A 24,798-nucleotide genomic window follows, 5' to 3' on the forward strand; every position below is an offset into this window, starting at 1 on the left:
CCGGAGAGGTATTGGTGAAAAAATAGTGCTCAGGAATGTCACAAATGCAGTTTTCTCCACAAGAAAAACGCAGGAAAAGTTTATATTCTTCCTAGTCTCTTAACCCAGGGAGGGATTTCTCCATCTGGCCACCCGGTTTCCCCCCCTCCCACCACCCGGGAGCCAAATCCCAGTTGGCTGAAAGGTGCCTCCCTTTCCTCTCGCCCCTCCAGGGGGGCTTGAATTAAAACCCCATTTGCTTCCTTGCGGGAAGGCTGTGCTGCCAGTGCCTTGTCCAGCCGCATCCTGCAGCCTCGGATGCGAGCACAGGAGAGGGGTGCTCAGTGTGTCCCGTGGGTGGGCGAGCATTGTCCCCCCACCAGGGTCCCCGTCCCCCAACCGGCCGGGGCTCGGCGAGCCCTCGCTCCCACCTGCTCCCCGCGCCCTGGCGTTCGCTTCCTGCGACTTTAAAGTTCCCTCGGCACACAAAGCAAAAGAGGGAGGAGAAAGGGTTTCATCATCACTCCCGAGAGCAGACTTATAAAAACTTTGCGCTCAAGCTGCCTGCCTCACTCACGGGCTTGGAGGGTTTTGGGCGCAGACCGCACACGCTGACAGCGGTGGGACAGTCCGGAGAAGGAGCAGAGCCCACCTGCAGCCCAGCTCTTTGGGGCTCTCCAGGAAGCCCCCCACGATGGGAGTCCACCCCGAAGCTGGCAAACCCCCAGCTGATGTCCCGAAAAGGTCCGGCACCTGCTCCCGGAGTATCTTCTGCAACATCAAGGTAAGGAGCCGTGCCTGGCAGGGATGCACCGCTTGCCCGGCAGGGAGGGAGGGGGATGCCTGCACAGAGAGTCACCCCAACCCGTCCCACGGGTCCCCACATCCCCGGCACAAACCGTCGGTAAAACGAAGGGTGTTTGCCAAGATGCAGAATTTGAAAGTCAGCTCCCTGGGCAGTGCTGGGTGACGCCGCGGAGGTCCGTCCCGCTGGGTGCACGGGAAGGGCTGAGGGTCTCGGTGGGTTTCGGAGTGGTACCCCCCCGGGGCAGGCGAGTGTTGCTCCCCGTGGAAGCGGCGTGGGCAGCTCTCCGTGGGCTGTGGAGCTTACCCACGGCATCCGGTACACAGTGTGCTGCTGCTTAGGGAATGATTAACCACATCCTGGTGCCAAAGGAAAACACTGCCTATAACAACACTGCCTGGCTTCAAAAACCTGGGGGAGAGGGGCACTTTGAGTGACAGGAGCAAAATCTCAGCAGGTTGGAGTGGGTTTTCTGGTGTTGGCTGCCCAGTTGCTCACCTGCCCCTATTACCCAGACAAGACCTGTCATCTTAAACCCTGTCCCTGCCTGAGCTTCAGGCTCCTGAGCTCACTGCCCACGTGAGACACCACCAGCCACCTTGGCCGCCTCTCGTGTTTTAAACCCTGCTAACCATCGTGCTTTTACACCACCCCTCGCCCCGCCTTTTTTTTCCCCCCAAAACGGCACAGTTTGGCCCATTTTCGGGTGGGCACCGAGGCTGCTGCACACACTGGTTCCCGTCCCCGGGACACCCGCCTGCCTTCCCCAGGATTTCCCTTGGGGCGGGGGGGTGGATTTTTGTGTCTCTCTTGGCAGCACCTCTGCCTGTTGGCATCCAGAGCAGCCCAAGTGCAGTTTTGGGGAATGTCAGCTCCCAGCAGCCCCCCTCTGCCCCCGGGCAGAGCAGCTCTGGGTGCGTGAGAGGGGCTGCCGTGGTGGGGGGCAGCCGGCAGGACCCCCTGGTGCCACGTCTGCCGGTCCTGCCTGGGGCTGGGGTGTGACTTCCCACCAGTGTTATTGAAGATCAGCACGTGTTTTTGGGCTCAGAGCAGCGCTGCAAGGATGGGTTTGTCAGCGCTTCCCAGCCCCGTGTGTTTTCGGGAGCGTGCAGCCGTGGGTAGGGCATCGTGGTCCACCATGGGTCTGGGTTTTATTTTGCCACCCGTCTTTCCTCCCCTCGCATGAAGGACGGGGCTGCTCCCTCTTCTTCAGTGGGATGTGCTTGACTGGGGTTGGTTTCTGGGCAGGAAAAGTGTCACCAAATCTCAGGGCCCCAGCATCTCTGCTGGGGATGCTGTGGGGCTCTTCCCAACGGGCTGCTCCTCCGGGCAGCACGGTGGGGCGAGCAGCAGAGCTTTGGGCTTGCTGGGGTCAACCAGTGACATGGTGGGGACTCCCAGAGCTGGGGACGTCATCTCAGATGATGCCTTCCAGCCCTACACACCTGAAGGTCCCCACTGCCCCAGCTGGGCTATTCCAGCAGGTGACTTGATGGCCCTTTTGGGCTGTGAGCTCCAGGAGGAAGAGCTTGAGGTTACCCTGGGTAATTTAGGGTTGCTTCTGGGCTGCTCTGGTGTGCCTCTGGAGGGGACTGGTGACCTGTTCTTTTCTCTGGAGGGGGTGCAAAACATGACCCTAACCCCCTCCAGGCTGTTCCAGTAATGACCGTGGCTCAGGGTAAGTAAAATCACCTGAAAACAGAGCTCTTCTTGCAGCTAATGCTTATAGGGGAGGATGCAGAAATATCCTGGAACTGAAAAAGCAGTGCCAAAGTCAATGCCTTTTTCAGGATGTAAAACTTTAGGGTTTAAAAAAAAAGGAAAAAAAAGAAAAAAAAATTAAAAAAGAAAAAAAACAACCCAGCTACTGTCAATCCATTTGTGCATCCCATTGGCATCCACGGGAGTCGGGCTGGGGGCTCAGCACCCCACACACCCCCGGGTGCTTGGTGAGAGTCTGTGTCCAGGAGCTCCGAGGGGCATTTGGCCGAGAGCAGATGATGTGAGGGTTTTACTTTGCTGGCAGCAGGAGATCTGGCTGTGCCAGGAGATGCCTTGGTCAGCTACCTGGACCCACCGCTGCTCAAATTGCCCAGAGCCTGGTGCTGGCTCAGATTTTAATTTCAAAATGAGCAATGAGCCTGGAGCTCCTCAGACCATCCTGGCACCCACCACTGAGCCCGTCTAGGTGGTCCTCGGGGGTGATTTCCTAGGGAGAGGTGATGCTGCAGCACCCAGTGTGGCAACCAAGCATAGGAACATATGTAGCAGGAGATGCCACCAGAGACCCCCACATTCCACCTGCCCCAGCCAGTGCAAATACAGCTGCACTAAGGGAAAACCAGTGCATGGAAAGAGCACTTTTGTTTAAAAAAAAATCACCAGTTCTTTCTGCTAAATCAAGAGGAAAAGCACAGCCTGATGCTGGCACTGTGGAAGCACGTTAAGGAGCTGTTTGGGTTCTATCAAAACTTGCTTGTTGGCATCAGATGGGTGATATATACCATCTGGGATGGTGGGAAGACACCCATCCCTTGGAGAAAAAATCTTGCTTTTAAGAGCAGATGTATATAAATTGACAGACAATGACATCCCCCACCCTTTCCTGACCTGTTCACTCTTCCTGTGCTGCGACATTTGTGTTAAAAATCTATATGCATTCAAAAAAACCCAAACTGTTTCAAGGTGGGAAAGCAGTAGTCTGTGCACAGTTGTCAATCCTCTCAGCCCCCAGAAAATTGCTAGAAAAAGTGTCACAACTGAAATTCCAGGTTTGGGAAGTTGTTTTGTTGTGAATGGGTCGTCAGAGGGCAAGGTGTACAGTGAGCATCTCGGTTTATATGGCTTTGTAGCTCTTGGTTGTATGAGAAGCCTTTGGTGCTGCAAATAAAGTATTATGTAAAGGTTTTTATCCAGCACCTAATTGTGTGGGAAGCTGCTGGCACCATCCCACACAGCGAGAGAGATGCTATAAAGGGGTTTAAATTCATGAGACGCAGTGTCCTCTTATAAGGGATGGCAGTTTCTAAGCTAAGACAGCGTTTCCAACACAACAAAATCCCCTAGTCGTAGCAGACTCCAAGTCCTAATCATGAAATTAATTATTCCTAAGGCTCACATGCCAAGATCATTTTCAGAGTGCCTTTTGCAGGGCTGGGGCCAAAAATAACAAATTATTGTTCCATGCAAACCATCTTTCTTCTCCATGTTCTCTGCGAAGGGGGCCACCAGCTCCCTGCACCAGTCCCCATCACTCTTGGGGTGGTTTTTGGCACTGGCCCCATCACCACTGACGTTCAGAGGTGGGAAGCATGATGGTGCCGGGGATGGGCATCAGAGAGGGAAAGGTCCTGGTGGAAAGGAGTAGTTTCAATGGTTCTGCAGGGGTCTGAAGCACCTGCTGTGGGACGGCAGCTCTGGGGATGGATGGCCTGGAGGTGCTGCTGAGGATGCAGAGACAGGCACTTGGGGAGGCGATGCCCAGTGGATATGGCCACTGGCTCATACCTATGCTCTGACACATTTACAGCTGATCTTTGAACCCTGTGGCAACATGGTTGGTGACAGTTCCTTGTTGCTGCTGTGGAAGTTGCTGCAGGTATGTACCGTAGCTAGTACTGCAATTATACCAGATGGCACCAAGGCGCCGTCAGCACTGATATTTCAGGGCACCACCTCCCTCAGCTGACAGCGCGTTTGCTGTCTGCACCGTATCTGCAGGTGGTATATGCCCCATCCCTGGAAACATTCGAGGTCAGGTTGGACAGAGCTCTGAGCAACCTTATCCAGTTGAAGATGTCCCTGCCCATGGCAGGGGGGTTGGACACAATGACCTTTAAAGGTTCCTTTCTACTCAAACTATTTAAGGATTCTGTGATCTTGTAGCTGGAATAAACCTGGCCATTACACTTATATTTTTGAGTGCCCTCTTAGATATGGCAAGGTTGCTTGAACCCCTCTAGAAGTTGGCCGTTTGTCTTGAATCAGCCTGAAGACAGAAAGCCAAATGCAAAAGGTCTTCAGTCCTTGGGCCTGGGACGTTGCTGCTGAGCACGGTCCCCTACGAGAAGCCTAGAGCATTCCAGTAATCCCACAGCAGTGGTGGAGGTGAGTGATGAGCAAGGACAGCCCCCTATTTTGAAGTTCACCAGAGCTTCCAGAGTTGTGCTGACTGGCACTAGGAGATTTCAGTTGCTCTGCTTGGCAAATGTAGGATGAAGCCAACTGTTAGGTAGATGCCAGCACCCGGTGGCACTGGGGACACCAAGGACATCAATGCCTAAAGGAAAAAAAAAACAGGTTTGAAAGGTGGAGAAGAAGTGGATGATTGGTCTTTTTGATACCCAAGCATAGCCATGGACCTTATCAATGCCCCTAGGTCCAGAGTCCTAACTACTGTCTCCAGTCATCATGTCCATGCCCACCTTGCCCTTCCAGGCAGCCACCGAAAAAGGGTTATTTTGAAGGTGTCATCTCCGCAGCACCTCAAATGTTTTGGCTTCTTCACCTTTATTGTCTCTTTCATGGGTTTGTGCTATTTTCCTTGATAGCTAATTCCTTGATCTGGATCCCCAGAAACAGGACAAGGAGGAGATCTTTATAAATAACTTGTTGGTTAGCTGAGTTGGACTGGTTTCAGCTGGAAGCTGGTTAGCTGGAGAGCACAGGGGAGCAGCAGAAAATGGTGGGGAGGCTTTTACCCTGCAGACCACCCGACATGGAAAAGGAGGCAGGAGGATAACAGGGAGTTATGGTCACTTTACCTCTCGTCTTCCTCTCCTTGGAGTGAGAGATGGGGGAAAGCATCTGTCATCTTGTCATCGGCCAACCTGGCCCAAACCATGACGCCTATAATGGCAGCAGCAAGCATACAGTTCCAACAAGAAGTGTAAATTCACTACAAAATTACAGCTGGAATATATAAATAAAATAATGTGATAACTAAGAAATAATTTTTAGGTGTTAAAGTAACTGTTCTATAAATTAATTGTTTAGTTACTCCCACAGGGAATGGGAGGGGAGATTTAAAAGCCTTAAGGGCAGATTTAAATGGGATGCTATATTGGGGCAGTGAGAAAGGTGATATAGAAGAGTGTAGGAGAGGGGACAGCAAGGTCAGGAGGAGACGATGGGCTCTCAGGGTGTGATAAAGCTTTAAAGCATCCCAGGGTGAAGATGTTGGGGGGCATGCAGGGTATGATGGCCAGAAACAGAGATTTTCTCCTCCCTGGGGAGGCTGGGTGTCTTCTGCAGAAGAAACGGGAGCCTTGCCCTGGGGTCTGAGGTCCCAACAGCAGCAGGGCAAGTTTTATGTCCCTTCCTCTAAAGGAACTAAAGGAATTTGCTGAGGAGTATATTTCAGAAGCCTGGAGATATAAAATTGGTGCTCTCATATCCTGTTGGAAAAGATTATGAATTGCTTTATTTAGCCATTAGCAAGAACAGGAGATTCATCAGGTCACTGGTCTGAAGACAGCATGGCTGTTGTAGGTTTGGAGATGGAAGCACCAAGAGGAGAAAGTCATTGTTGATAAGGGACATTGGTTTAAGCAAGAAAATCAAAGGATATTCCAATTCTGGACGCTGTGCAAGGAGAGATGACGAGTTGGATGAGCGTTTGTAGCAAAGAAGCAAACAGGGTCCTCAAGGAGAAGTGGGACGGCACGGGGAGAACGACCTGCTGTGACTGGGGTCTTCCAGCACTTGTGGTGATGGTACTGGCATCAGAAAGCAAAGGTTGGGTTAGGATGGATCCCACACTGTGTTTATGTCTGGGTTTGGTGGGATCAGAAGATCCGCCTGGCCTTCACCAGCAACACCAGCAGCAGGATAAGGAAAAAGATGGGGAAGAGCCAGCCGGTAAATTGGGTTGGAAAGTTTAGTGGGATCAAGGTCTAGGAGACATGAAACAAGATAACTTTATGAGGGGCGAGGTGGTTCAGTGCCCAAACACAACCAAGGAGTGGTCAGCATAGATAAGATTATCATGAGCAGAATGGGAGAGGAGGGTTGCTGATAGGGAGCAGGAGGCATGGCCAGGGCTGTGGGCGGCAGAGAGCAGTGTTTGCATTCGCTTGTGGGTCAGGGAAAATGAAGCCAAGCTGAAGCTACCTTCAAGGAAATCATGGCACCATGAAGAAAACAGACCTTCAGGGAAAAAAAGGAAGAGTGAAGAAGAAGAAAAAAAATGAAGACCTACCTATGTGCTCGGTCTGGTTGCGAGAAGAAAGAAGGCTGCCTAACAATATGCAGTGTATTTTGTGAGCCAAAGTGTTTTCTCAGCATCAGCCTGGGAAGCAGCAAACCCTCCTATCTCAGTCACCAGGGGTCTGGTCTCACGGACCGTCCGCAGCCAAAAACCTCCTTTCCTTCTGCCATCTGCAACGTGCACCTGCAGGTTGAGGCAGGGACATGTTTTTATGTCCCCTGGGGCACTCCCTCGGCAGCAACTGAGCAAAGCAGGGCTTGCACAGACCTTGCAAGGGCATCGGGGCACCATGCCGGGAAACCCCACGTCTACCTTCCTTGCCAAAAGAGCAAACATTGTCTTTGCACTTGACAATTGGGGGTTGTAAAGCGTGGATCACTTCTGGCAGACAGTCATCGTTGCAACTAATAACCTGGGCAGCGGCATGCTTCAGACAATTCCTAATAATTTTATTTTTTTATTATTATTAGGGGAGTTTTTTTGTAATAGAAATAAAATTCAGGAGCCAACTTCTGCTGTTGGACCATGCTCCAGGCTCAGAGGTTTTCTGCTGAAGGACCTGTGGTGTGGCACAGTATTTGGTTCCTTTGGTTCCTTCTGTGGAAAATATTGCTTTATTTTTTCTTTTTCATGGTGCTTTTTGATCTATAAATCTAGGCAGCTGCATGTAGGAGAGAGATGCCAAGGAGAGACACATCTCCCAGGCATGTCCGTATACTTTGTATTTCCAACTGATGCATTTCTTTGGGACTGCGTGATCTCAGCCATCCTACTGCAGGAGGATCTCTTAGTGTAGTGAGTGTTGCTCATATACAAGCTCTAAAATACACAACCTGACTATTATAATTTTGGGAATATTCTTATTACTTCCTGGAGTTCCCCCCTCTGTTGTCTTTTTTTTTCCTCTTGGAAGCTCAGGAGAGTAAAGCGGAAGAAGCCTTCAGAGGTGGGCATGTTGGGGTCTCCTTCTTTGGGCCATGACTTTCCACTAAGATCAAACAATTTCGCTTTGGCCCTCCAGAGCCCAAAATGCAGCTCTCATAGTTCTATGTGGAGAGAAGAGCTGACAGAGCATCCTCACTCCTAGTCCTTTCCAAACATTTACTCCAGCCAGATTCATTTTGGGCCTTCCTGCAACAACTGCTCTTGGCCATGTCCTCCCTTGGTGTCATCAGCCAGCTGGGAACAGCTTGGTAGGTTTTGTGGGCATCTCCACTCCCCAGGCAGCTCTTGCATCCATCTAATGCCCCCTTCTATCCACGCTGCTAGCTGTGCTGCCATGGAAAGGCTGTTGGGCACGCAGGTGAGCGTGGACATGAGAGCTGGAGCAGGCTCTCTCCTCACCGGGTGAGGTGCACCTCACGATTCCTACCTTCTCAACCTCCAAGCAGGGCTGCCAAGCTGAAGACACTGAAAAACGAGGTGAGGTATGACTTTGGACATGAGTGCCACTACCACAGCTTGAAGCTGTGGAAGCAGAGCAGAGAATTAACACTTAACTCGCTTCTCCAGGTGGCAGAGAGAAAGGGGCAGTGGCCGTGCCATGTGGAGCAGCATCTTCCCAAACCCCCAGTCCCTGCAGAGCAGATCCAGGCTCCCACCTGGAGGACTCCCCTGGATCCTGGAGGGTCCATAGAGGCAGTTGACTACTTTGAAATAATAAGAAATTTGAATTTTGTTACCTACCCATGTCCCACACTGCAGGCTGCGGTTACCGAGTACTTCATGATTGGTTTTTTTCTTATTTAACCCAAGCTTGCCAAGCATTTATTGGCTGCCTTGGTGACCAAGGGAGGCTCCCCTACCCTGCCTTCCAAAAACTGTTCTTACGAAACAGTCCGCCTTTCACAGTAGGCTTTTCTGAAGTCCAGTCTCTGTGTACCTTCAGGTAGCTGTTTGTTAAGGCCAGTGACAGTGTTGACAGTGCATTATCTTACATAAGCAATATGGAACAAGAGAGCCATGAGATAAGGGAATACAGCTTAGCGGACCTGTATGTGATGTGGGGCAGTGCAAGCACCTACAAGTGCTTCTTGCAACACTGCCTGCTCCCAGCCCCAGGAGCAGCAACCTCCTTCTCACCCCAAGAGCACCCACCTCAAGGACAGATTCACCTCATCCTTGGCTGCTTTATGGGCTCAGCAGGAGGCTGGGAGACCCTCTCTCTCCTCCCAGAGCCTTATTTTATTCCTGGCGAGCTTCAGAGGAATGGGAAAGGGTGCAAGTGGGTCTTCTGAGGTGGCTGCAAGGGCTGAAATGCTGTCTTGGACATCTCCCAGGAATGCACCAGCCGTGGCCATACCCAGCATCCCATGGGGACATCTTGGTGACAAGTATAGGATCTCAGCCTTGCTGCTGCATCCTCATGCCTGGGGGCTGCCTGGAGCCCAGCCTGCCCTCACCCTCAGCCCCACCAGCCCACCGGGTCAAGTACGTGTTGAATACATCTCCTCTAAAGGAGGTTTGGCTTGGGATTGTCCAAATCCTATTGCCAGTCTTTTTTCAGTGGTGCTCAGGGATAGAACAAGAGGAAAAGGGGAACCTAGGAAGTTCCATCTAAACATGAGGAGAAACTTCTTCGCTTTGAGGGTGGCAGAGCCCTGGAAGAGGCTGCCCAGGGAGATGGTGGAGTCTCTGGAGACGTTCAAACCCCACCTGGGCACGTTCCTGTGGGACCTGCTCTGGGTGGCCCTGCTCTGGCAGGGGGTTGGACTAGATGATCTCCTGAGGTCCCTTCCAGCCCCATATCATTCTGTGATTCTGTGAATAGCTGCCAGCTCTCTGCTTTGCACCTGAGAAGTGTTGCCCAGACCATGGAAGGACCAGTCCCCTCTCTTCCCAGCAGCAGGGTGGGCTTCTCTTCCCTAGGAAAAAGCATTGCCCTGGGAGGTGCTAGTAAACTTGGAGGGGGGACGGGGGTGGGTGGAGACCAGCATGCCTGCAAGGGACCTTCCCCCCACCGTTGGCTCCCCTTTTAAACAAAATGCCTCTTGGAAAGGAGTTGAGTATCCTGCATAAACTGCCTGGAGCCAGGATCACTCAGGCACTCTGAAGGAAACATGAAGATGCTTAAGAGGGGATTTTGTGTGTGTGTGTGTGTATGCATGTGGGTGCATGCCTTTGGTCTCTCCACGCTGCTCCCTGTCTGCCTGTGACTGCTGCTTGCCTGCAGCTCCAAAAATACACCCGGCTCTGATGGGACTGTCTTCTCCAGAGGGTCAGCACTTTGCGGTTGTGGGAGTGTCCCCGACTCCTTGACCTCCCACCATGCCTTTGCCCTCAGCGCCGTCATGTTGGCTCTGCATCAGCAAAAACCTCCCTTCAGATGAGCTTGAGTCTTCTTTAAAAGCCCCTTCTTGGTTAAGTGCTACGGAAGATGGATGATAGCAGCTCCATCCCCTCCTGGGGTTGCTTGGTGGGTGTGTGGGGCCAGAGCCGCTCATCTGGTGCTTTCCGCAGCTGGAAGGGACCTAGAAGGTGCTGGCTTCCCTAGACCAGCAGGTTGTGGGTGGTCAGCATGAACATGTGGGGATGGGGACACATGGGGAGAGGAACAGGGTTGGGAGAGAACTATGAGGATGCAAGGGGACACAGGAGAATGGTTCCCTTCATCTCCACCAGCCTCAGAGGTCTGCTCTTCCCAGCTGGATCATCCCGCCCAGTGACAAGGTCAGGCAGTGCAGGGGCTCCTTTCGGGGAGCCCTCCAAGTAAGCTCCTCTCCCAGCTCTTTGCACTCAGAGCCTTCAAGGTTTGGGCCATCATTATTTTAATTAGACTTGAGTCTGCTGACTGCAGAGGAAGTCTTAAATCAGGCACATCTCTCACCTCCAGACAGTCAAAGCGTGTCTGGAAAAGCTGAGCTCCAGCTGCACAAGTCCCGGAGCAAAGGCTGTTTTGCTTTCCTCTGACTGTTTTGGGTAGCAGCTTCTTCTCAAGCAAAAAAAAAAAAAAAAAAAATCTCCTCTGTCCTTCCCCTCCCAGCCTCTGGGCTCTCCATATCCAAGGGCTGAGGCTGCTGCACGGTCTCAGTGCCAGCAGCAGCGTGGGGTGGGATCAGGTCCCCTGGAGCATCCCTCTTCTGCCTTTCCTGCCATCCCTGCTCGCAGGACCCAGGTTAGAAGGTCTCATGGGCCGGGGGGGTGAGCAATCATGCCCCAAAGGCTTTCTCTCCCCCCATCGGTGCTCTCCAGCTGCATTTCTCCCACCTTGCCTTCGTTCCCGGGCACCTCGGGATCCACAGCCCTGTTTTGTCCGTCCCTGGGTTATCACCAGTGCATCGACCCGTCTCAACCCAGCTCTGCCTTTTCCTGCCTGCCCTCTCTGACGCCACTTGTCCCTCTCATCTCCCGCTCTCCATCCTCTCATGACGCACAGCCAGTGGTGGTTCCCCATGGTCCTTCCATCCCTCTACCTTCTCCTCATCCCCAGCCGAGCCCAGCATCCCAGGGAGTCAGGCCGCCTCTCCTCCTCGTCTTCGCTCCCCGCCAGCATCCTCTCTCTCCCCAGCACTTCTCCTCTGCCCTGGGATTAGGCTGACATTTGCTGCTCTAAATTCAGCCTCGGTGATCCACCCTCTTCCCTCCTTGTTGGTAAACAGCTTTGCTTCTCCCACTGACGCCTCTCACCGGGAGAGCTCTCCCTCCAGCTGCTCCACGTCTCCGGCGGTCCCAGCCCTCCGCTGTTTAAGCCAGCTCTTCCTTACGCGAATGACTTCAGTAGGGTCTGGCCAGAGCTGCAGGAACACAAATTCATGTTCTCTGGCAACAAGATCCCCTCTCCATTTCTCATCCTCACGGGAGTGACCTCTCTGCTCCCACGGCTGGAGTAATTACACGGTGAATCCCAGGTCAGGATTGGGGAAGGTGGTGGATCCAGCTTTCACCCGCGGGACCATGTGCTGGGATGGGTTTTTGAACGTAGGAGTTGATAGCTGGAGGGTGCAGAGGTCATTCTGCTTCAAGACTTTGCTTTCAGACGTTTCACTTCCACTTTGTCCCTGTCTGGGAGGGTTTCCCTTTCCCACGTTACACCCCACGTTGCTGCTCTGCAGCTTTTGTTCAGGGCAAAGTCCCAGCCTGGGACTTAGTCCTCCCCTGCTCGGCTACCAAAGTGGCAGATGCCTGCCTGACGCTAGCCCGTCTGCTGACAGCCCTCCAAGGTGTGGCTGGGGAGTTCGTGGTGGCAGCTTGTCCCTGTGACCCCTCTTCCCTCTTTCTTGGTGTTTGCCTTTCTCCTTCTACTTTTCTGTGGTCTCCAGGTTGTTCTCAGCCTGCCCTTACACTGCCAGGATTCCGTTTTCCCCTTCATTTCCAGCCTCTTCTCTCCCACTGTCTGTCAGCATCTCTCCCATTTCCTATGCTTTTAGACACCCAGCTGTCTCTTCAGGCTGGTACTATCCTCCCTTGCAGGAGAAGCTTCCCAAGGAGCTTCCCACCTTCTCCTACCCAAATTCTCTTGCGATTGCTGGAGCTGACTCCACATCCTCCTCTGCTCCCCAGAAAGAAGCCACTCCACCCACCTATGGCATTTGCATCCTCAATGTCAGGTGGACAATTTAGTTCTTTTTTCTGATGAGCCTTTTTTTTTTTTCACACAATGGGCCAGGGCTTCTGGGTGCTACCACCGTTTCAAATAAATACTAATAACGAGTATTGCGGCTTTCCTAGCCAGGGACATAAAGAATTTGTCAGCTCTGCAATACCTTTGATGCCTCATTCATCATCTCGGACTTCCCGCCGTTATCTTGGTGGGACACGCTTCCGGTATCCAGCAAATATTTGATTTCCTGTGAATTTAAATAAAAAGACCTTTTCCCTTCCTTTTTTTTTTAATTATTTTAAAATACTTTTGGCACCATGTGCATGCATTCCATTCCAAGAAAAATAAAGGAGAGCTGTTCTGACTAAATATAGATCAAAAGACACTTGTGAGCTGCCTCTTGCGTCCCCGGCTGAGAGCACTTTCCTCTCCCAGGCCACCCGGGCTCTTTCGACCACGCTTCTGCCCTGCCCCGTCAACTCTCTGTGTTCCCTCCTCTGCTCCAGGCAAGCTCTGCCTCCCTTCACCTTGGTTTCTGGCTCGGCTCGCAGCCTGGCTCAAGGGAAAGATGCTGTTTTTAGAATGCTACAGAGGTCTTCCAGTTGTGAGACTGGGTTGTGCATATTTCATCCTTTCCCTCTGGGGCTTTTAAAGCCCTCTTTCACCTTTTTCTTGCAACACCCCTTGGAGCAGGTTTTGTTAATTGGCTTTACTGCTGAGTGAATCCAAAGGGCAGACTGGAAATACTGGATCTCAGGTGGTCTAAAGCAGCATGGCTCCCTTTCAGCCACAGGGTTGGCTCTAACATGGTCTCAGGAGCACCCATTGAATGTGCGTAAAGTCAAACCTCTCTCATTTATCATTGTACAGCTCCCAGTGCCACAGGTCCTCATCAATTTGGAGGGTTGCTCTTGAGGGTTGCACAAGGGTCGCTACAGTGCAAATACCAATGACTATTAATAGCGGTAAAACAGAGGAAAGAGAAAACCAGAGCTCCTTTTCCTCTCTTCTGACCACGTCCTCACTCATTTTGCAAAGCTGAGTTAATCAGGGATCCAGGACTGAGCCCTTCAGTAGACCTGTTGCATGTCAGACGTGCAGCCATGTTGGCCCACTTGAGTCCATGTGCATGTGACTCTCAAATCCCTCTCACGGGGCATGGTCTCCAGCAGTTACACATCATAGGGCACTAACTGGGTACTAACTACTTTTTTTTGCCTGCAGGTGTTTGTGCTGTGCCATGGGCTTCTCCAGCTCTCTCAGCTCCTCTACAGCGCCAACTTCAAGAGCAGCCTCACCACCATTGAGAAGCGCTTTGGGCTCTCCAGTCTCTCTTCGGGTTTCATCTCCAGCTTGCATGAGGTAACTGGGTGAAATGCTTGTGTGGAGACTCCAAGGGGTGGCCAGAACACGGGGGGACCTTCCCAGAATAGGGTCTCAGGGTTTTTCACACCCAGTGCTTCCTCGGCCATGCCTACGTGTGCTGGATGAAGTAGCTGTTGCTGTGCATTTGGACACCTCTTCACACTTCTGCTGTACCACATGTCTGGAGGTTGAACATAGGGTTATGAGGTAAGGATGTGGCCTTGGAGGACAGCAGCAGAAAGCAGGTTGCTTCAGAGGAGATGACTCTACACTGTGATGCCATACAACTCCAGCAGAGACATGACTAAGAAATGGAAAACATGCAAAGTAATTCTTCTCCACGGATCACAATTCTTACAGCTGTTGTGAAGAAAAACATTTTATTACTAGTAGTATCCACACAACAACAACTCTGTGAGCAATTTTCAGTAAAAGTATCTGTTTTCATTGGTTTCTTGGTGGCTCATTAACCCTGGCCTGAGTCATTCCAAGCTTTCTCTAAAAGTACACCCCAGCCAGCAGTCTCTCCAAGATCTAGCCCTTTTCTTCAGTGCTCCCATCTCCTGATGGTCCTGTGGCAAAGGACTGATTTTCACTGACATATTGCTGAGCTGGCTGAGGATTTCCTGATTCTAATTAGGAAATCTAATAATTTTCTAATCACTTACTCCTCTGGAACATGTTTTCTAATTCACATCATCATGAGTTGTATCCTTTCTGGTAGCTCTTCAAGGCCAACTATGCTTTTCGGCCTCCTGGCAGAGACTTTCTTTTTATGGCACAGATAAAGAAGTGCTCGGTGGCAGCCCACCTTGCACAGAACTGGTCTTCTCCCATGGGATCCTCCACCAAGAGACTGGATACTGGGAATCCTCCCAGGTCCTTGGGGAAATAGATGGCCAGGTCTAACCTCAACCAACACCTACATAGAATCATAGAATGATTTAGCTTGGAAGGGACCTTAAAGGTCATCTAGTTCCAAGACCCTGCCATGGGCAGAAACACCTCCCTCTAGAGCAGGTGGCTCAAAGCCCCATCCAACCTGGTCCTGAACATCTGGTTCAAAGCCTGTTCAGACTTTCCCCTGGTTGTGACGAGGTCCAAGGCATGCAAAAAAAGAGATCCAGCATGGACGGTTGTAACATTGGTAGTGATGAACTGGCATAATTAAACCCTGCAGAGTGTCTCAAAGTTATAACCCATGTACCCTTTATCCATTAGAGAACTTACTTATGAGAATTAATGGCTGGAGAAGTAATACCAAAGCAAACATCATGTAGGGCATCTGCAGGAATATAAAGGGGAAAGGATTGGAACAGGACACGTGCCACGCTGTTAACCAATACCAGCTTGCAGACAACAGATAAATCTTTATCTCTCTGCTTTATGAGAGAGAGTTCTGTGCTTTACTTCAGCTCTGTGTGAGCTCCTCTGACTGTCCAGGACCACAATCTTCTTACGCTGATGGCTGCAGCAATTCCAGGAACAATAAACCACAAAGAGACAAACAAGGGAGCCCATGTAGACATAAATAAAAAGTATTCTTAGCCATACATGCCAAGCTTAAAATAATGTTTAGCTTCTCCCAAGCTGACAAAGCCCATGTAATGGTAATTTTATGCTGTTCATCTACTTGCCTGAGTAAGCTGCATGTTTTTATATTTTGTCAGCTGATCATATCTGCAGTTGCAAATGTCCAGAGTCACAAACATTTGCAGTAAGCTGGGCTTTGCAGCTGGGCTCGTGTCCGTTTAGAGTCATGGGAACGGAGGCAATTCTTTTATGCTGTGTTAGGAGGAATTACTAGTTTATGCCACATCCCATGGGGTTGGGAGGGCAGGTGTGGGTGTTGAAAAAAGCCCCAGCCAGATGACAGGGAGTTTGTGAAGTTGCCCATGAGAGCAAGGGATGCACACAAGGGACAGAAACCAAGGAGTTGGCCTGCTGGCTTCTGATGAGAAAGGAGCACTGACTTGCTGTGAATATGAAGGGTGAAGGGCTGTCCCAGGAACTGCTCTAGTTGGGGTCAAACACCACCAGGAAAGAGAGCTCTCCACCTACCCCAACACAGTCATGGGGGACCAGTTATGGGGTTTTGACTTCCTCTGGGACATCTTCTAACGTTCTCCCTGTTTCGCTGTGCCCTTTCCAGATTGGCAATGTGGTCCTCATCATCTTCGTCAGCTACTTTGGCAGCCGAGTTCACCGCCCGCGGGTGATCGGCATGGGGGGGCTGCTGCTGGCGCTGGGAGCCTTCTTGGTTACCCTGCCCCACTTCCTATCAGACCCCTACCAATACAACGCCCTTAGCACCGGTAAGTGCCTCCATCCTTATCGCCATGAGCTGTCCCAGCACAAATCCATCTCCAGTTGCTCTGGGCTGGGCTTACTGGTGCCTACCCAAAAAGAGGGGTTGTGTCCAGCACACACAGAATTTAAACACAATGTTTGGAGGGAACGACTTAAGGCAGAGAAATTCTATTTTAAGCCTGATTTCCCTATAGCTTTTCAACCCCTTCTGAATGCAATAATTACATGTAGGATCCCTTCTGCCTCTTCCGGACATGTCGTTCCAGCCGTGGTTTCAGGTGCCGAGTGCTATGGTCATGATGAAGTACCTAAATTCCCCATAGATGCTCCTGAAGGCCTCCAGAGGGAGTAGTCTGTGTTTCAAGTCCAGCAGCCAGGATGTCATCTCCAGGCTGCCAACACATCGGTGCCCAAGGAGGTTGCTGTAGGGTTGAGACCCTGAGAGCACCATCATCCCACATGGACATGCCACCCCAGGGGTCTTTGTAAGGAGGTTCCACAGGCAGTGAGAGAGCATAACCTTCCACGTGGATACGATAAAAGAGACTTGAAAACTAATTGTTTAACTATCTTAATATGTTCTTTTAAATATGTTTCTCTCCTGGCTATGCCCATCTGTTGCTCTTCAGATCTCTAAGCACACCGTGTCCCTGTTTTCTGCATGGGTGGTGTGTGCTCCTCCAACCTGCCCTTGAGCACCCAGCTGCATCTCTCCCTAGTGATGACAGCATTGTTATCAATGATGATGTGTCATTTAGCTAGCCAAAATATCGTCCAGGGAGAGAGTGTTGAAACCAGCTGTGAGCAGAGAGAGCTGCTGATGGGGCAGCAGACCTGGGGCAGAAGCCCTGGGATGCAGGAGATGCTGGTTCTGCCACTGATGCCCCATGTGGTGGTGGACAAATCACTTCACTTCTGGCTAATCTGGGGCATTGGTGCATTTCCTGAGCTCAAAAGCCCTACAGTACGTTGCTACTGAGGCTTCATGATTCTCTGAATGCTGAGCTGGGTTCATACCAGAACAATTTTTGCTGTATCAGTCTAATTTGGATGGATGGCCCTTATCCTCTGAAGAAGTTCACAGCTATGGTGCTGTAGGTCAGTGCCACAAGCTCATGGGGCAAAGCAGTTCATCTGGCTGATAAAGAAAAGGGCCTACAAGAAAGTTGAAAGGGGACTTTTTACAAGGGCATGCAGTGATAGGATGAGGGTTAATGGCTTCAAACTGGAAGAGGGGAGATTTAGATTAGATACCAGGAAGAAATTCTTTGCTGTGAGGCTGGTGGGACACTGGCCCAGGTTGCCCAGAGAAGCTGTGGCTGCCCCATCCCTGGAGGGGTTCAAGGCCAGGTTGGATGGGGCTTGGAGCAACCTGGTCTGGTGGGAGGTGTCCCTGCCCAGGGCAGGGGGTTGGAACTCAATGATCTTTAAGGTCCCTTCCAACCCAAACCATTCTATGATTCTATGAATCTATAAAGGAGGCTTGAAAGTGCAGTCTTGCTCTCTGTGTGTATGCCTTGTTGCACCATCTAGGCTTTGATTTTCCTCCTGGTTTTCACGTGTGACAAGAGAAGTTGCTTTTGGTGGTCTCACCGCAGGCAGCTGAGAGCTGTGGAAGTGCCGGGGAGAAGAGCAAACGCTGGGAGCCCAGGACGAACACAAATGCTGCTGCTGGTTCACCTTATAATTAAGGAGGGCTACTGGTTTAACTGGGCAGGCTTTGGGAACAAGCTGGTGTGTACGATGGCAGCTCCAGTTTCCCTGCAGAATGCAATACACAGAAGAGCCAGCTGGCTTTGGACTTCCCAAAGCGACTTCAGCCCCTGCATCCTCGGGATGCCAGTGAGCCTGGGCCTCCTTGGGCACTGGCACCTCCAAAAACCCAAAGTCACTTCGGCTCTGTGCCAAGTTTCTCCCCCCATGGTGTGCCACTGAGGGGACGGCAGCAGTCGCAGCAGTGCCAGCCAGGGAAACCTTCCACCTCTGGAGAGAAGATGCTTTCTCCAGGAATGGATTTGAGCCCCATGCATCACATCCTAGCCTGGTCTGCTGGGCTCTGGGAGCCTTGACTGTGCTGGGGAGCTGCTGGGTGGCCTTAGGCAAGATGCTGCCTTTAATTCGGTCTTGAGTTTGCCACAGCTCAACAGGATGCAAAGCCCAGCACAGCGAGGACAGAGCTGTCCCCAGGTGCCTGACAATCTCTGCTCCCACCAAAGGGTTAGAGATCCTCCGGCTTTGCTCTCTCGCATCAGCTCTGGGAAATCTGGCACCACCACAGCTGATGTGCAAGCCCAGATCCCATGAAGCGTTATTAAAAATGATGTCCCGGGGTGGGACTGAGAGTGCACCAGCGCTCAGGCAGAAATATGAAGACCATTTCTCTGCTGGCTTGCAGCTGCAACACAGATTCAGGGGCAGGGTGTCCTCCTCAGGGCAGCCAGGTTGCCCCAGAGAGCATCGATCCCTACTCCTGCCCAGGTACCACAAGGGAGCAAAGACCACTGATAACAAAAACACAGCCACTCGTTAGGTTTGCCCTCATTAAGCCCAGAGCAGCATCGCTCCACAGCACCCTGGCATGAGAGGCTTCTGCAGCTCTCACTTTTTCTGTGGTAAAGGTCTTGATTAGAAAAGGAGCCTCCTTCTGTCTGGCAACACGGACCCGTTAGACAACGCAGTTTTGAATGGACTTACATAAGGATTTTTGTGGTGACCTAGTATTAGGAATGTGCTGCCGCTCTGCGCCAATGGAAACCCCTAATCACCTGACAAATATTTGGTTTTGGTTTGTGTCTATTTACTCAGAAGTGTAGAAAATCCACAGTTACTACATTAACAAGAAAGAAGTGATAGGACTGTTGAGCTAATTACAAATAAATAAAAAAAAAAAAAAAAAAAAAAAAGAGGGAAAAAAAGAAAATCCAGATGCTGGAAAGAGCCAGCATCAAAAGACCAGGGCTTACTTTGCTCTGTAACGCCTTAATTTTTCATGATTTTTCCATCAATGAGTATTTAGGGTTTTCCACTGGTTTTGACACCATCTGTCTGAAGGCTTATGTCAGTTGGCTGGGTGCAGTGTTGCTGCAGCTTTGATGGCAAGGTTTTTATCCTCTGCCGACAGTTTGAATGCAGCTCGCTGGAGCTGGGCTGCGGGGCTGACCCTTTGCAGCAGAAATTAAATTATTTCCATCTTCTCTGATCAGCCTGTCCTTAAAGGTTTGATAAAAATCACAACCTGGTTGTTTGCTATGCTGACCTCAGTATAATGCCCCAAAGGAAGGGAAAGGTGATAAGACTTGCTAAATCATAGAATCATAGAATTGTTGAGGTTGGAAGGGACCTTTAAGATCATCGAGTCCAACCATCAACCTAACTCTGATAAAACCCATCACTAAACCATGTCTCTACGCGTTATGTCAACCTGTCTTTTGAAAATCTCCAGGGATGGTGCCTCAACCACTTCCCTGGGCAGCCCCTTCCAAGGCTTAATAACCCTTTCCATGGAAACATTTTTCCTAATCTCCAATCTGAACCTCCCCTGGTGCCATCTGAGGCCATTCCTTCTTGTCCCATCACCTGTGACTTGGGAGAAGAGACCGACCCCCCCTGGCTACACTCTCCTTTCAGGGAGTTGAAGAGAGCAAGAAGGTCTCCCCTCAGCTTCCTTTTCTTCAGGCTGAACACCCCCAGCTCCTTCAGATAAAATGAACGATCCATCCAAAGTCCAACAGTGTATGCCTACTCAGCAAATTTGGGAGATTCCCAGTATTTAGTGTGGGGAGAGGCAGGGTATGTGCCCAGTGTTGTAATGCTCGTTCTTCTCCCTTTCAGGTAACAAAAGCCAGGTCCAGGCTGAACTCTGCTATGCAGAGAATAAGTTTGTGTGCCCGAACACCACCCAGGATCCCCAGAAGGAGGCCAGCAGCATATGGGCAATGATGGTCATCGCCCAGCTGCTGGCTGGAATCGGGACGGTTCCCATCCAGCCCTTTGGGATATCCTACGTAGATGACTTTGCAGAAGCAAACAATTCCCCGCTGTATGTTGGTAAGTGGGACCGTTGCTGTATATCATTTTGTTTCCTCCAGACCTTAGAAGCGAGATGCAGAGGTGGATATAGAAGTGCTCATCAGAAGAGGAACCTGTGGGCATGGGTTGAGCAGTCAGTGGGACTCAGATGAGATCCTCCCCCATTAAAAGGCCGGGCTGTCTCTCCCCTTGATAGTCAGCAGTTCTCTGTGGGGTTATATTTGTGGTGTGGGTGTTAGGAAGCCAAAGAATTGGGGCAAGGAGATGAGATGATGAGATGAGATTGAGATGAGAATAGATGAGATGAGATGATGAGATGATGAGATGGATGAGCTGGAACTTCTCCCTGGTGTCTGTAAGAACTTGTGCCTTCCAAGAAGGGAAAGAGTAGTAAGGAAACCTTCTCAGGCCATCTCCTGCTCTTCTTGGGTATCGGTTGATCATGGTTTAACCAGAGGTCTGACAGCCTCCTGCCAATTAACACAGATTTTGCATCAAGGGTTCAAAATAAGCATTTTTTTGCTGTGGAATTGGTCCCTGCCCAGTGGGGGCTGCCAGGTTCAGGAGGACTTCTGGATTCCAAAGACATAGGTGCTGGCTTCCATGTTAAACTGCATGTTTTTCCCCTGGGAATGGCAAAATCCATCTGGTGTTGACCCACCTACATGAGCTTTGAGCTCATTCCATAAGTTGTTTAAAAACCCAATTCCTCCTGATGCCGAACAATGTCTTTAAAGCAGCCAATGGTGTCAGAGTGATTTAGGAGTTGAAAGCGGATGTTCCAAAATAAGGTAAGCACTAAAGGAGAAGGAAAGCCTTGGGGATTAGACTCCCAAGGACAGGCTTTGGACAAGCACTGGAGTGCTTGGCAGGGTCTCCAGACCCACCCAGCCACGCTTTGCTCTGGGATCCTGTTGGGAAGAGCTGCTGCACCACCTAAGAGCTCTGCAGATAGTCTCCTGTGCGAGTAGCACTCGCTCCTCTCAGCTCAAATATAGTATTCTGGGCTGGCAAAAGGAGGCATAGAGCATCCTTGGCTTTCCCCCTGGTGGCAAGGGGTCTTTTCCCAAGACCTCTGATTTCCAATGGATTACCAAACCTTCAGGTCCTGAAGGTAAAGGAAAATGGGACTGGCTTGTTCTTTATAATATAGGTGGTCGCTTTAGGGCTGTGGGAATGTCAGGGGGTATGGCTACTGTGAGTCTGGATTGTCTCAATACAACATAAACACCATCGCCCTTTGAGTCTTGTTTCTTTTTAGGTCTCAACATCCTGCTATGAAAGGGGACACTACTCTCTATGTATAAGGTTAAATACTCCTTCTTGAAACTTAGGCTTGTGGTGTAGAAGCAAAAGCACTGCCATGCCTAATTGGGAAAAAAAAAAAAAAAGAAAAAAAGAGGTGTGAGAGATGACCTTTCATACCCAGTATGCTCAAAGGTTCCAGAGCAGGAAAATGCATAGAAATGGCCAATGCAGTTCAGGCAAACTGTCTCCTTTTGAACAACTTAAGAAAGTTGTGTAAAAAATTTCTTTCGGGGAGGAAACCTGAATCCTTTCATTCCAAAGGAGTCAAAAGGAAACATTTTGACCTTGCGGGTTAGGTCCAAGTTATCTGTTTTTTGAACGGGATACTTCAGCTGAACCGAGGGTGATCTGCTGCCTTTTTGCTCTCAGCATCTTTCACCCCTCCTGAGGTTTGCACCAAATGTTTTTGTTTGGATATAAGGCCTGAGGTGGCTTTGTTTCCGTAGCCTCCTGTAGGAGATTAAGTCTCTGTCACCTGTGGGAGCCCAGGATGCCACCCTTTTGTCACAGTGGACCATGGATACTCATGGTGTAGCTGACAACTTCTAATGCGTTGGCAAAGCCTTGATGCCAGCAGAGCAGAGGGACTTTTTCTGCAGGCAGCTGCCTGCCCTCCTGTTGGATAAACACCAGGTTCAGTATCTGAGCAATGGGGATCTTCTCATCATCTGCTGCTCGATAAAAGGTGGCTTCTCTCTGTATGTTGTAACACCATTCCTGCCTCACGTGGGAAGACAGAAGCCATATCTGCATTGAAGCTATGGTTCCCTGCTCACACTGGCATTTTCTGCTCTCTTTTTTCAGCCATCCTCTTTGCCATTGCCGTGTTTGGCCCTGCTTTTGGATACTTGCTGGGGTCCGTGGTGCTGCGGCTCTTTGTGGATATTGGAAGAGTTGACATGGGTGAGTATTTCTCAAGTAGCAATAGACTTTCTAAAAGCCTTCTTTAAGTCAGAAGGTCACTGAGATGACTCGTGGCAGAAGCCACTGGTCCCGTGACTCACAAAACCTGCTTCCCTGGAAAGACCTGACCTGAAATAGCACCCCCAGTGCTCTTCTCTATTCCATCTCCCCATGAGGAAGGTTACAGATGGTCCTGAAGCCACCACTGAAGCAGAGCCCTGTGGTAGAAACATTTCAATGTCCTACTCATGGTGCTGCACTGACGCTCTGGTGGTCAGTCCTGGGGTCTGCCCACTGCCACCATGCTGAGGAAGTATCAAACTACCCCAGCACGGTGGTGGACAGGAGCGGGGACATCTGAAGCATCCAGGGCTGGAGAAGACAACCACAGGGCAACTATTGCTCTATGGGCGCATGGGAAGGTTCAAGTCTACTTGTCCTGCTCCCTACCACATTTCACCAGCATCTGCAGAGAGAGGGACCAAGCCAAGGCCACCACAGGACTTATTTTCTTTATCTGCACTCTGTGCTTATTATTTCTGGTAACTTAATCACTGAAGAATTCGCCCCAGCTCCATCATTAACGTGGCTTTTCCTGTGTTTCCTTAGAGAGATCAGAGCTCGCCTGACATTTTTGTCCGGCGGCTGATAAGAATAATAAATGAACCTGGGGCAGGAAACAGCAAAAAGCCTTGGCTGGCTCCCCATGGCGACAGACGGATTTAGCAGCCTCTGCCCAGTCGCTCCGTGATGACGTCCAAGCTCCAGAGTGGAGTGGTCCTGTTTGGGGAAGCGGGGCGATTGTTTGGGTGGGGTGTGGGCCCTGGCACGGGGCTCCCACCCGGAGGCCGCTGCCGGTTCCTTTCCCAGCCACAACCTCCCGGAGATGGGGAGATGTGGTCCCCACGCCAAGCCAAGCAATCTGTCAACCTCCCGTGAGCATGGCTTGGCCCAGCCGAAGGATGTCTGCGCTGGAGACGGAGCGGCTCTCACCTTCTCCTCCTTTTTCCGGAGAAGGCGCCCGGAGTTTGATCCACTCGGAAATTAGGCTCGTTAATGGCACTCTTCTGCCGGCACGGGTCCTTCCCTTGGTCTCTGCGACCAGAGAGTGACCAAGCCTGGAACAATGGGAGAGCAATTTTTTCCAGGAAAGCGGCTGTGCCCTTTCCCGTCCCTGTCTCAGCGCAGCATCCCTGGCAGGCAGCGTGGTCCAAACCCACCACACGCCCCAGGCAGAGGAGGATGGAGTCAGGCCCTCGTAGTCACTGCCTTGCTGGCTGGCTCGGCGGGGAAGAGTTGAACCTGTGCCACCAGCATACTTCCATGCTGACTAAATCCATCCTGCAGTCATTTGGGAGGCTCGGCGCAGTTTGGATGGGGAGTGGCGGTTCAGGATCCTGGCCAGGGGAAAGGAGGTCAAACACCACCAGGGCTGGTCTTGCTACCAGCACAGGGGGGAGCTCCCACCTCCACCCGTTTGCTCTTCCAGGCTGGAGGAGAGACCCTCAGACTGTGCCCGTATGGACCCTTTGTGCCCCACTGCTCCATATTTGCCTGGATGTTTGGCCCTTTCACCCCAAGATGGGCAGGAGCAGAGCTCTTACGAAGGGTTCTTCTGTCTTGCAGCTACAGTGGCCCTGACACCGAGGGACCAGCGATGGATTGGAGCCTGGTGGCTGGGACTGCTGATCTCCTCAGGCTGCTTGGTGCTCACCTCCATTCCTTACTTCTTTTTCCCTCGGTACATGGTGAAAGGAGAGGTGAGACCTCATCTTTGGAGGGCCAGAGCATCTTGGTGCCAGGGCTCTGCTTGCGGGAGGGAATACCTGTCCCTGGAGGAGAGGGGTGGGAGGGAAGAAGGGAACCGAGAAATCCTACTGAGATGTGATTACAACTTCTCACAAGTCCAAAGTCTCCCAAACAAGCTCTGTGCCTCTAACACGTGAAGGACCAGACCCTTCAGAACCACCACAGCTCGGCAGACCAAACCCAGACCTCCTGCCATCTTCCTGGGTAGGGGTCTGTCTGAGGGAACTGGAGACCCTCCTGGGGTGTCTCACCTGGTTCTGCTGGTGGTGGCTGTATGTGAACTCCCCACTGCAACACCCTCTGCCAGGTGACACTCCCCTGACATCAGCAGCATCATCAGTGACAGCCCCTGCTCGGAGCGGAGCATCCTCAAGTGTGGCACACACGGGAGCAGCACGGGGATAGAGCTGGGCAGCGGGGTTTGATAGATCAGCTTTGCCTTTGGGAAAAAGTTGCAGAAAAGAGGCGAGATCCCCATTAAAACAAAATTTTAAATACGCAAAACTGTCAAAACATTTCACTTTGCTGTTTTTGGAGCCAAGC

The 24,798-nt window shown here is 51.1% G+C and overlaps 1 protein-coding gene across 1 annotated transcript in view; it reads left to right on the forward strand.

The window, feature by feature from the left end:
* The first annotated feature begins 267 nt into the window (after positions 1 to 267).
* The window catches only part of SLCO2A1 (solute carrier organic anion transporter family member 2A1), a 30,993-nt gene continuing 6,462 nt past the window's right edge, over positions 268 to 24,798 (forward strand). Inside the window, exons 1-6 of the mRNA XM_014962918.1 lie at positions 268 to 763; positions 13,756 to 13,893; positions 16,049 to 16,211; positions 20,038 to 20,253; positions 22,348 to 22,446; positions 24,073 to 24,206. Coding sequence (XP_014818404.1) covers positions 674 to 763; positions 13,756 to 13,893; positions 16,049 to 16,211; positions 20,038 to 20,253; positions 22,348 to 22,446; positions 24,073 to 24,206 — 840 coding nt within the window. The 5' untranslated portion in view covers positions 268 to 673. The remainder of the gene's footprint in view (positions 764 to 13,755; positions 13,894 to 16,048; positions 16,212 to 20,037; positions 20,254 to 22,347; positions 22,447 to 24,072; positions 24,207 to 24,798) is intronic.

The sequence above is a fragment of the Calidris pugnax genome, unplaced genomic scaffold, assembly GCF_001431845.1.
Source record: "Calidris pugnax isolate Ruff unplaced genomic scaffold, ASM143184v1 scaffold1753, whole genome shotgun sequence".
NCBI classification, from domain to species: Eukaryota; Metazoa; Chordata; class Aves; order Charadriiformes; family Scolopacidae; genus Calidris; species Calidris pugnax.